This window comes from Rana temporaria, chromosome 9 (genome assembly GCF_905171775.1).
Source record: "Rana temporaria chromosome 9, aRanTem1.1, whole genome shotgun sequence".
NCBI lineage: Eukaryota > Metazoa > Chordata > Amphibia > Anura > Ranidae > Rana > Rana temporaria.
Window position 1 is genome coordinate 174,007,517 of NC_053497.1, and position 12,208 is coordinate 174,019,724.

Here is a 12,208-nt window from a genome sequence, read left to right on the forward strand (position 1 = left end):
AGGGAAAGGGGGGGTGGGCAGTAAGGCGGTGATCGCCGCAAGCACCCTCCACTCCCCCGGCCTTAGATGTACGAGAGCGCGGCGGCGATCCACCGACACATCCCGTGGGAGACTGACCTTAAAAGGGACACTAAGAGCCAGATTCAGGTAGATCCGCGTATCTTTGCGGCGGCTTAACATATCCGATTTACGTTACGCCTCCGCAACTTAGACAGGCAAGTGCTGTATTCTCAAAGCACTTGCTCCGTAAGTTGCGGCGGCATAGCGTAAATCGGCCGGCGTAAGCCCGCCTAATTCAAATTTGGAACAGGGGGGCGTGTTTTATGTAAATGTTCTGTGACCCGACGTGATTGACGTTTTTCACGAACGGCGCATGCGCCGTCCGTGGAAATCTCCCAGTGTGCATTGCTCCAAATACGCCGCAAGGACGTATTGGTTTTGACGTGGACATAAATTACGTCCAGCCCCATTCACGGACGAGTTACGCAAACGACGTAAAATTTTCAAATTTCGTTGCGGGAACGACGGCCATACTTAACATTATTACGCCGCACTTACGCCACCATATAGCAGGGGCAACTATACGCCGGGAAAAGCCTAACATAAATGGCGTAACTTTACTGCGTCGGCCGGGCGTACGTTCGTGAATTCGCGTATCTAGCTGATTTACATATTTTGACGCATAAATCAGCGTACACGCCCCTAGCGGCCAGCGTAAATATGCAGTTACGATCAGACGGCGTAAGAGACTTACGCCTGTCGGATCTAATAGATATCTATACGTAACTGGATACGCCGTCGTATCTCCACTGAGAATCTGGCCCTAAAGGTACATGTTTTTTCACCTTAATGCATCCTATGCATTAAGGTGAAATGCCCCCCCCCCCCAGTCCCCCCCCCTCCCGTTTTACTTACCTGAGCCCGTTCACCTGCGGCGCTCGCCCCTGACATCCTCTTCGCCGCTCAGCCTGGTCGTCGATTGGCTAGAGTGGATGGATTGAAAGCAGCACAGCCATTGGCTCGCGCTGCTGTCAATCACATCCAATGACGCAGTGCGCCGGGGGACAGGCCTGAGTGATACAGTGAGCGGCTATAGCCACCGGCTGTATCACGGGAGCGCGCCCGCAATAACTTACCACCATGCAAGCTTGCCCGCATGAAGGTGGAAAGTTCTTGCAGGCAGGACCAGAGACAGCTGCCGAGGGACCCCAGAAGACGTGGATCGGGGCCGCTCTTTGCAAAACGAGCTGCACAGCAGAGGTAAGTATAACACGTTTGTTATTTATTTTTATTTTTGTTAATTCTCTTTGCAACCCCTTTAACTTAAAAGACAGGTGGAAGGAAAAGCTGGACCGTTGCTTCTCCTCCCAGGTGAACAGAAAGTGTGTCCTGAGACCCGATGGCCCAGGGAGTCCTAAGACTCCCTGGCCCATCGGGTCTCAGGACCTGCTTTCTGATTGGCTGGGAGAAGAATCATGAAGACAATAGCGAATATTAATTCTCTATTGTCACACAACTGGGTGGGTAACTGTCCTTGTATTAAAAGTCAGCAGCAACAGGATTTTTAGCTGTACATTTTTGGGGGGAGCTTGGAGCTCCTCTTTAACTGATGGTGCCCAGGTCCGATCCAGAAAGGCCGGCTCTATCCACCTATCAAAATAAAAAAAAAAGGAACATCTTTCAGTGACGGCCAACGTTAGAATTTCCTTCCATTTTGGGTAGATGACCTCTAACTTCCTGTCAATGTCTGAAGAACAGGAAGTGATGAAGTTTCCCACCCAACCGCTTCACCAAACGGCCATCAAACCCAACAAAGGTTGTGACTCTTTCTCTTTCTTTCTCTTACAAAATCCCTATTTAAACAATCACAAAATGATAACATAGATGTAATATAAATACTTTATCTCAATTCGCTGACAGACACGGCTATAGCCTCTATAAAGTGTTCTTTTAAACATGACAAATTGCGTCTAATAACATTAATTAAACAGGTCATGTTTCATAAGCATTTAACATTTTCTTTTTACATCTAGACATTAATTTATGTTGCACTTTTACTTTGTATAGCTTTTTCTTTTCTTTTTTTTACATTTTTTCCGTGTTCCTGGAGCATAATTAAATCACCTGCAGAGTTTGGATATTTAATAACAATATGGCAAAACAGTACAAATTCCGTAACACATTGAACAAAGCACCCTGTATAATTAATACCAAGCATCTCTCATTAAAAATAAGGCTCTTCACAGCCTCCCGGGCTATTTCGTACGTACAATGTGCAATGTTAATTTTCTCCTAACAGTTGTGAAGCTTGTGCTGATTTTATCACACAATAAGCATGTCTTCCTGGACTCAATAGTCAAACCATGGCTCCAGCACACTACGGTTCCAAGGAGGGGTAGGTAGGTGTTGAGGGATTTTGAGTTAGGCTGCGAAATTTAAAGGACCACATGAAACTAAAACGGCATTTTCCTTCTATAAAAAGAGCTAATAATATGCACAAAAGTCCACGTAAGCTCTTACTTTCTCCATCGGAATGTAACATGTAACTTATTAAAGTGGCACACCAAGAAAATGTAAATGTCTTTGTAGTGCCTGTGTACTTTCTGTACAGGTGCTATTCTAAATTTAAAGGGGGATGAGAGAGTTAGTTGGCTCTCATCCAGATGATTTGGCTAAATTGGGCCTCTGCTTTGGCTGGGCTGTACTGTGGGTCCATTCTGTTGTTTCCCAGGGTGCTATACCACCCCGGAGCGACAGGTGGCGCCAGTGGAGTCCAGGCTAGGGTGCCTCTTGCCAGCAGCCAATGGGAGGGGAGTTTCCCTCGCGGGGCATGCTGGGGGAGGGTATTTCTGGAGCAGACGCCATTGGGCGGGGTTCTTGTTCCGGGTGTGGCGCCCACCTTCAGGGTGACCACACATCTCGGCTCCCCGGCGATGTGGCCTACCAGGCTGGGGTGCGTGTGCCACGAGGTGTTCCTGGTTCCGGGATCATGTATACAAAGATAATCAAACATCAGAGAAAAGCTTCTTCAAAGAGATTGAAGATGCTACCACTAATTTTAGAAAGAATTGTAGCAAGTATTACTCGGGGGCGGATCCAGAGACTATTCTCGGGAGGGGCACTACCAGAATTTTTTTTTGTTGGGGGGGGGGGGGGGCAATTTATCAGGGACATTTCTGGTGTTAGCGCTTCAATGATCACTGCACCACGGTTGTTATGATATCAGGATGATTGAAGCGCATTATTTATATTATTACATTGTAATATAAAATGAAATGGTTCAACTCACCATAATGCAGAATCAGTGGGAGCCCCGAGTGTGTCACTTGCCATGCCACCTGCCACCTGATGCAGCATGTCACTTGCCACGTTGTCATCCACACGTTGCGGATTGTCACTTGCCACGTCACCTACCACATGTTGCAGATTGACACTTGCCACGTCACCTGCCACAAGTTGCAGATTGTAACTTGCCACGTCACCTGCCACAAGTTGCAGATTGTCACTTGCCACATCACCTGCCACAAGTTGCAGATTGTCACTTGCCACATCACCTGCCACATGTTGCGGATTGACACTTGCCACGTCACCTGTCTCATGTTGCGGATTGTCACTTGCCACGTCGCCTTCCACACGCTGGATTTTTCTTCTAATCCCCTTGTGGAGGCTTTCATGTGTGAATGGGCATTTTATGGTTACACAACCGATCACATTGCTATAATATTTTTATATGGACTATAGACTGAAAGACCTATGAATTAATGGTTGGGGAACGATTCAATTGAGTTTCCATTATTTCTTATGGGGAAATTCGGTTTGATATACAAGTGCTTTAGATTACAAGCATGTTTCTGGAACAAATTATGCTCGCAATCCAACTGTAGCACTACCCCTGTAGGAGCTGCTGGTTTAGATTCGGGTTTTGCACGTTACCTCAAAGTTCATTGTCCAGGGAAGAAAGTCTGTAGAAATTGCAATGTCCACACAAGATGTAAAACCTTCAACTGTTAGGTTTTATTTTTGCTGCATAAACCTGTGAAGAAAGTAGAAGGTAGAAGGAGAGAAGGGGGAAGGTTCAGGAACGCGGTACAGAGCACACAAAAACTGTCTAAAGTTCCAGTATTCATGAGCCTTTAAGCCTTTAAGCTAGGGTGACCAGACATCCCCAGTTTCAGGGGACAGTCCCCTGATTGAGGACATTGTCCCCGGACCAAGTCTGTCCCTGGTTTTGTCCCCAGATTGGATTTAATAGGGGGCAGGGGCAATTTCAAAGACAATCAGTGCAGAATTAAAATAAAAAAATTTGAATTACACAACCCTGCTCCGCCGTGCCTACTAGCATAGGGGGGTTGTGTTTTTCCCATTATCTGTTCCCCTTTCTGATGATCATGTGCTGGTCGGAGCGGAGGAAATATTTCTTCAGTTTCGGGCGCATGCCCATTCAGCTTCGCTCGCATGTTCTTCTGCCTTGGCTCAAATCCTGGCCAGCCACCTGCCGATTTCCTTGCCTTCCCTGGCAGAGTGATCTTTCTTCGGTCCCCATCCAGTAGTAGCCGGGGCCCGAAGAGTAAGACTTGAGAGGCTGTGAGGCGGGCGGCGACGGGCAGAGAGTCGCTGATTGTTGCCATTACTAGTAAACAAAAAATATGTCCCCGGATTTCATTTTTAAAAATCTGGTCACCTTACTTTAAGCCAACCTGGCGAACTGTAAGACAAATAGAGTAGTGAATCCCTTTATAATGTAGTCACCAGGCCTATCCCAAAACATTAGCTTGCTTTGCTTGGTTTCCTCCAGGGCAGGTCCTCCCCCGGGTTTCCTTCGTTAAGCAGCTTCCCCCACTTGGATGGACAGCTTGGGATCCCCTTTTGAATTGTAAGCCCCAGCCAGCATAGCTGGGCCTACTCCATGGAGATGCCACCTCAGGCCAACATGGTCCCGAGGTCAAGATCACACACACACGTGCCTCGCGCCAGGAGAGCCACAAGGCGAAGGACCCCGAAAAACGGCATTTGCCCCTTAAGTATCCCTTCCTGGCATGCACAGCAGGGCACCACTCCCACTGGGCTGCTGCCGAGAAGGGTCACTTAAAGCGGAGCTCCGCTGAAAAAAAAATATTAAAAGCCAGCAGCTACAAATACTGCAGCTGCTGACTTTTAATATTAGGACACTTACCTGTCCTGGAGTCCAGCGATCGCTCGTCACTCTGCTGCCCCCCGCCATCCTCCGGTGAGGGAACCAGGAAGTGAAGCGCTCCGGCTTCACTGCCCGGTTCCCTACGGTGCATGTGCGAGTCGCGCTACGCCTGCCGATTGGCTCCCGCTGTGTACTGGGAGCCGAGTGTTCCCAGAACACAACGGGGGGTGACGTCATGCCCGCAGTCTTCCCGAGACTGTGTGGCCGGAAGTGGGTGCAAATACCTATCTTTAGACAGGTATCTGTACCCCCCTCCCCCTGAAAGGTGTCAAATGTGACACCGGAGGGGGGGAGGGTTCTGATCAGCGGGAGTTCCACTTTAGGGTGGAGCTCCGCTTTAACACACCATGGTTCGCTTGTGTTCCAACATGGGCCTGAGGTGGTAATGCCACCTACAGGCAACAGGGGAAAATTCTCTCGAGCACAACCATAGCCAGAACAGAGGCTAATTTCAATGGAATTTCAACAAAGTTTGAGCCCACTATTGGCTCAGACACCCTCTAAATTTAGAATAGCGCCCCGATCATTGGGAGCAGGGCGCTACATAAGGTTTTACTGTATTGATTTCAGGGGTTTCCAGTGAAGGGTACGGTTAATGCAACAGCATACAAAGACATTTTAGACAATTGTGTTCTTCCAACCTTGTTTGGTGAAGGCCCCTATTCTGTATTGAATGTCCAACAAGCTCATTAGAAGAGATGGTCAAGTATCCACAAGCCTTCTAGTGAGCATGCATCCAGTTTTAATTTGCAGTTAAAAGTAAGAAGATTTAATAAAGGAAATTCTATCTGCACTTCACATTCACACGGCATTGTTTTAATCTTGTCACTTGACAAAACTGCCTTGTCACTTTGTGCTGACTGACTGCTGTTTAACAGGGCATAATTTACAAACTGCAATTTGAAACATTCAAAATAGACACAAAGAGACAACAATTTATTCTAAAATAAAAAAAACTGACGAAACGTTCTTGATTTTTCTTAGCCAAAGCAAAGCTTGCAATAACGCTTCATTTATTTTATTCTCTTGTTCTACAGTTGGGTCAACAACTTCGGACATGAAGGCCTTGGCGTGCTTTTGGATATTCTGGAGAGACTTCTGGACAAAAGACAGTAAGGAACATATTATCTATTTTTAAACACATGGGATTTAGATAAAGACCTAATTGACTTGTATGGAGTGTGACCGTGTTTGATGCTTCTCTCAATGTTCCCCCTCCAGACCTCCCGGTGAGGTCACCCCCACCGAGTGGTGTATTTAAGGTTTTGTGCTGCCCTAGGCCTGATTAAATCGGTGCACCCCCTAATTTAAATATGGCACACCCCTTCCTGTCAAGGCCACACCCCTTCATATTAAAGACCCACCCTGTCATCTGTTAACCACACCCCTTCCTCTTTAGGCCCTACCTATTCCCTCTTACAGCTCCACCTCCAGTCTATTGGAATGCAAACTCCGCATGAAGCATAGGTTTATGCAGGTCTGAAGGAGGTCAAGTGCACCTGTCAATGGTTTCTGAATGATCACTGAAACATCTCAAACTGATGTCAGAGCAAAGGCCAGTGCTAAGTGATAACAAAGGCACTTCCAGTGGTGGAAGTGCCAGGGGCGGACTGACAACTCATGGGGCCTCCAGGCAATAGGAGATTTTGGGGCCCCCGGGCAATAGATTATGGGGCCACATAGTATATTGTCACCACTGTGCCAATTGTCGCCACTGTGCCAATTGTCGCCACTGTGCCAATTGTCGCCACTGTGCCCATTGAGGCCACTGTGCCCATTGTCGCCGCTGTGCCCTGTAAAATGCCCCCCCCCCCGCCCGGCACTTACCTTTCTTAGGGTCAGCCATCCTCCTTGCACGTCCCTCGATGTCTTCTCCCGCCCTCGGTGACGCTTCAGCCAATCAGGTTACTGGTAACCAGAACTGGTGAACCTGATTGGCTGAGACGCCTGTCAGTCTCATCTAAGGAATGCACCCCCTGTACGTCCCTTAGATAAGTTTCCTGGAAGACGACTACAGCCTGAGGGCTGTACTCAGAAAGCTGCTGGCTCTGATAGGCACTTCCACACAGCCAACCAGCTGCCGTTATTCAGGTGGCCGGCGCTCACCATCCGGCCATCTAAATAATCGGCAGCAGCGGCAACAATAACATAGATTCATGCAATTGTAATCAGTGGCTGTGCGCGAGCCAGAGGGGCCGGCGCTCCGTCGCCCTCTATAGGCGCACCGCCACTGCCTCCGGTGTTCACAGTGCAGCAGGGCAGCCGCTTGACACAGGACCTGGAGGCTAGTAGAGATCACGGTAATTTCCCGCTTCTAGAGGAACCCCACAGTTATGGAATATGCATAGTTACATTGATCCAAGCTTGGAACTATGTAAAACATCCATACCTGGAATTTATTACATTTATAGATATAGTTTAGTTCATTTGTTCTCTGACTTACAACATGATTGAGTACAAGTTCTCAACAAATCGAATAATGCAGATAACGTAAATAGGTTATGAAGAAAAAAAATAATAATCCATCAGGGATCAGAAAAATTATTGCAACCCGCAGTATATTTTGTGAACCATTGACTCATCAATCATGTTAATCATTTTCTTTTTAAAGTATAGATACCTAAAGCAACCAATCCAGATGTGATTTCAAAGATGATTGGAAAGATGTATTTCTCTTTGCTTTGCTAAATATGCTAATTGTTTATTTATTTATTTATTTATTTTTATTCTCAAGGCAGGAAAGTATTGACAAGAAAAATCAGCATAAGCTCATCCAATGCCTGAAAGCTTTCATGAACAATAAGGTGAGTGAGAAGGCCTCCGAGGAACTTCCACAAACAAATATTTAAAATTGTCTTCTAATATTAATGCATAAAACTGTTTTCCATCCATGAAACGTCTTAAGATCCGCCTTATCAGTTTGTTATCCTTCATCTGAATAAAGAGTACATCATTTAAAACATGTTTTTGATGTTGTTAATAGTCACCAGTAATAATAGGGTAGATGAGAAAGCCCCCGAGGAACTTTCTGAAACAAATATTTTAAATCGTCTGTTTGCATTAACCACTTAAAGTGGAGGTTCACCCTAAAAACATGTATTTAACATTCCATTCAGCATAATTCCAACATTTACACTATGCCGTTTATTTTTTTATTTTTTGCTGTACACACCGTCTTATTGTTATTTTCCACCTGGCTTCCGGGTTCTCACTCCCGCGGGAGTAGGCGTTCCTATGCAGAGGCTAGATGATTGACGCCTTGTGAAAAACTTCCCCCCGGCGCATAAGGCGCGTCACCAGTTTTCCCGAAAGTAGCCGAACTGCCTGTCGGCTCTATATGCGCCTGCCGTATAGAGCTGACTGCGCAGTCGCCGTATAGAGCCGGCTACTTTCAGAAAACTGGTGACGCCCCTAATGCGCCGGGAGGAAGTTTTTCACAAGGCGTCAATCATCTAGTCTCTGCATAGGAACGCCTACTCCCGCGGGAGTGAGAACCCGGAAGCCTGGTGGAAAATAACAATAAGACGGTATGTACAGCAAAAAAAAAAAACGGCATAGTGTAAATGTTGGAATTATGCTGAATGGAATGTTAAATGCATGTTTTTAGGGTGAACCTCCGCTTTAAGACCCGGACCATTATGCAGGTAAAGGACCTTGTCCCTTTTTGCGATTCGGCACTGCGTCACTTTAACTGACAATTGCGCTGTCGTGCGACGTGGCTCCCAAACAAAATTGGCGTCCTTTTTTTCCCACGAATGGCTTTTTTTTGGTGGTATTTGATCACCTCTGCAGTTTTTATTTTTTGCGCTATAAACAAAATTAGAGCGACAATTTTGAAAAAAAATCTATATTTTTTACCTTTTGCTATAATAAATATCCCCAAAAAGATATACATTTTTTTTTCTCAGTTTATGCCGATACGTATTCTTCTACCTATTTTTGACAAAAAAATCGCAATAAGCGTTTAACGATTGGTTTGCGCAAAATTTATAGCGTTTACAAAATAGGGGATAGTTTTATGGCATTTTTATTAATAATTTTTTTTTTTTTACTACTAATGGCAGCGATCAGCGACAATATGGCGGACACATCAGACAATTTTGACACATTTTTTGGGACCATTGTCATTTTCACAGAAAAAAGTTCTATAAAATCCACTGATTACTGTGAAAATGACAATTGCAGTTTAGGAGTTAACCACTAGGGGGCGCTGTATGGGTTAAGTGTGACCTCATATGTGTTTTTAACTGTAGGGGGGCGGGGCTGGACGTGTGACATCATTGATCGTCTTTCCCTATATCAGGGAACAGACGATCACTCACAGTGCCACTGTGAAGAACGGGGAAGGTGTGTTTTACACACACCTCTCCTCGTTCTTTAGCTCCTGTGACCGATCGCGGGACACCGGCGGCAATCGGGTCTGCGGGTCCCGCAGCTTCGGACCGGATCGCGTGCACGCATGACCCACGGCTGGGCTCTTAAAGGCGACATACCTGTACGTGCCTGTGCCTAGCCGTGCCATACACGTACAGGTACGTCGCCTTTAAGAGCCCAGCCGTGGGTCGTGCGTGCACGCGATCTGGTCCTAAGCTCCGTGGCCGCGGGACCCGATCGCCGCCGGTGCAGGAGGCGGCAGGAGGCAGTCCTTAAGTGGTTAAAGTGCCCCTGTCCCTGTGTGCTCACACGCAGAAGCAAACGCATACGTCCCGCCCACATATGAAAACCGTCTTCAAACAACACACGTGAGGTATTGCCGCGAACGTTAGAGCGAGAACAATAATTCTAGCCCTAGACCTCCTCTGTAACTCAAAACATGTAACCAGTAAAAAAAAAAATTAAAGCTTAACTTCATCTAATGGGATGTGGTACCTACTACTGACCTCTCCCAGTCCCGACATGTATTACATTATTTAGATGTTCAACAAGTCCATATTTTCTACTTTTTTAGTTGGACTGATTTTGTCAAGTTTTTCTTTCAATTGTCAGATTTATCTTTTAGTAAGTAATACAGAAAAACAAGCAGCTCAAAGAAAATAAAAAAAACCTAATGAGATACTTTATTCAACAGTATGGCCTGCAAAGGATTCTGGGAGAAGAGCGAAGTTTGCTCCTGTTGGCCAGAGCGATTGATCCCAAGCAAGCCAACATGATGACCGAAATCTTGAAGATCTTATCTGCCATCTGCATTGTCGGAGAGGACAATATGTAAGTTTTGTTGGGTAATGTGGAAGCGGTGTGTTCATAATGTATTTGCTGTATAAATATATAAAGGAACTTCAGCTAAAGTATTTTTAATAGTTTTAAATAGTGAAGGGTAGAGAAAGAACCTCTGCCAGCCTTTATTGCTGTCTTTGTTCCAATGGGCAGGGGCGGACTGGCAATTGAGTCACTTGGGCACTGCCCGAGGGCCCCATGTCATCAGGGTTGCCAGGCTTAGTAAAACCAGGGACAGTATGCAAAAATCTGTTTTTTTTATATCTGTCCCTGATATGTCTGAAACCAACATGCTTCTGATGTGAAAATCCTGAGATTTTAGCTGCCCCGCCTCTGCACTGCCTCCTGGCGTGGTGGCCACCTGTAAGCCCAGGAGCTCCATAGTCTTCTATTGCCCGGGGGCCCCCATGAGTTGTCAGTCCGCCCCTGCCGATGGGTGAAGTGTTCACTAATTTTCTGTCTCACAAAATGAAATGAGGGGGAAACTCCTAAAATTTTGGATAAATCTTTCCATTGACAGGAGATTCTGTTATGCCGCGTACACGCAATCGGAAAATCCGTCAACAAAATAGTGGATTTTTTTCCTGACGGAATCTTGACTCAAATTTGTCTTGCATACACACGGTCACACCAAATTCCGACTGTCAAGAAAGCGGTGACGTACAACACTACGACGACCCGAGAAAAATGAAGCTCAATGCTTCCGAGCATGCGTCGACCTGCTTCAGAGCATGCCTGGTTTTTGGTGCGGAATTGCATACAGACGATTGGAATTTCCTCCAAGAACTTTTCTTGTCGGAAAATTTGAGAACCAGCTCTCAAATTTATCTTGGTGGAAATTCCAATGGAGCATACACATGGTCGAAATTTTCTACCAAAAGCTAACGTCAGAATTTCCGATCGTGTGTACGCGGCATAACAGTTGTGCCCTTTGGGAAGTCTCCCCTCTGCTCCTCCATTGACAACTCCAAGGACCATTTTAAACTGGTGGCACCTTCAGGCTGAAGACCTCTCACCTAAATGCCAACATTGCAGCTGGTGAAACATGTTACAACCATGAAATTGAGCTCATCTTGCAAAGATTGAAAAGTGGCACCGCCTGACAAACTCACCCATTGATGTCACTTTAACCAAAAATTGCCCTTTTAGTTTTGGACGAATGCAAGAAAGGTGGATTACGTGTTGAGTCCTTACCTACTGTATCTTGGGTATTATGAGGACAGCTATCCCTACTAGAACTAAAGGCCCATACGCACGATTGGCTATTCCGACAACAATTGTCCGATAGACGTGCTTTGTCAGATAATTCGACCGTCTGTATGCTCCATCGGACAATTGTTGTCGGAATTTCCAACAACAAATGTTGGATGTTCATGCTCTCAAATTGTCCGACAACAAATGTGTTCCGTCGGATTATCCGATTGTGTGTACACACATCTGTCGGACTAAAATCCAAAGTACAAACACGCATGCTCCAAACCAATGCGAACCATCAGACAACATTACCAGAAGTTGCCCTAAGGGTAGCGCTAAAAGAGCAGTAAAAACACGTAATTCCATGTATGTTGGCTGAAAAAGTCCTGCCGTCTGTATGCAGAACAAGTTGACGGCCAACGCCCTTCGGACAAAATCCACGGATCTGTCCGATAGGAGTCCAATCGTGTTAAGAGGCTTTAGGCCGCGTACACATGGTCAGACAAAACCGATGAGAATGGACCGAGGTTCAGTTTCATCGGACCAAACCGACCGTGTACGACCCATCCGTCTTTTGTCCTTCGGACCAAAATTTTAGAGCGTGCT

General features: G+C 46.1%; 1 protein-coding gene across 3 annotated transcripts in view; it reads left to right on the forward strand.

The window, feature by feature from the left end:
• The window catches only part of DIAPH2 (diaphanous related formin 2), a 1,333,979-nt gene that overhangs the window by 366,238 nt on the left and 955,533 nt on the right, over positions 1-12,208 (forward strand). For all 3 annotated transcript variants that reach the window (XM_040325027.1, XM_040325028.1, XM_040325029.1), the window contains 3 exons: positions 6,232-6,306; positions 7,929-7,998; positions 10,263-10,399. In XM_040325027.1, coding sequence (XP_040180961.1) covers positions 6,232-6,306; positions 7,929-7,998; positions 10,263-10,399 — 282 coding nt within the window. The remainder of the gene's footprint in view (positions 1-6,231; positions 6,307-7,928; positions 7,999-10,262; positions 10,400-12,208) is intronic.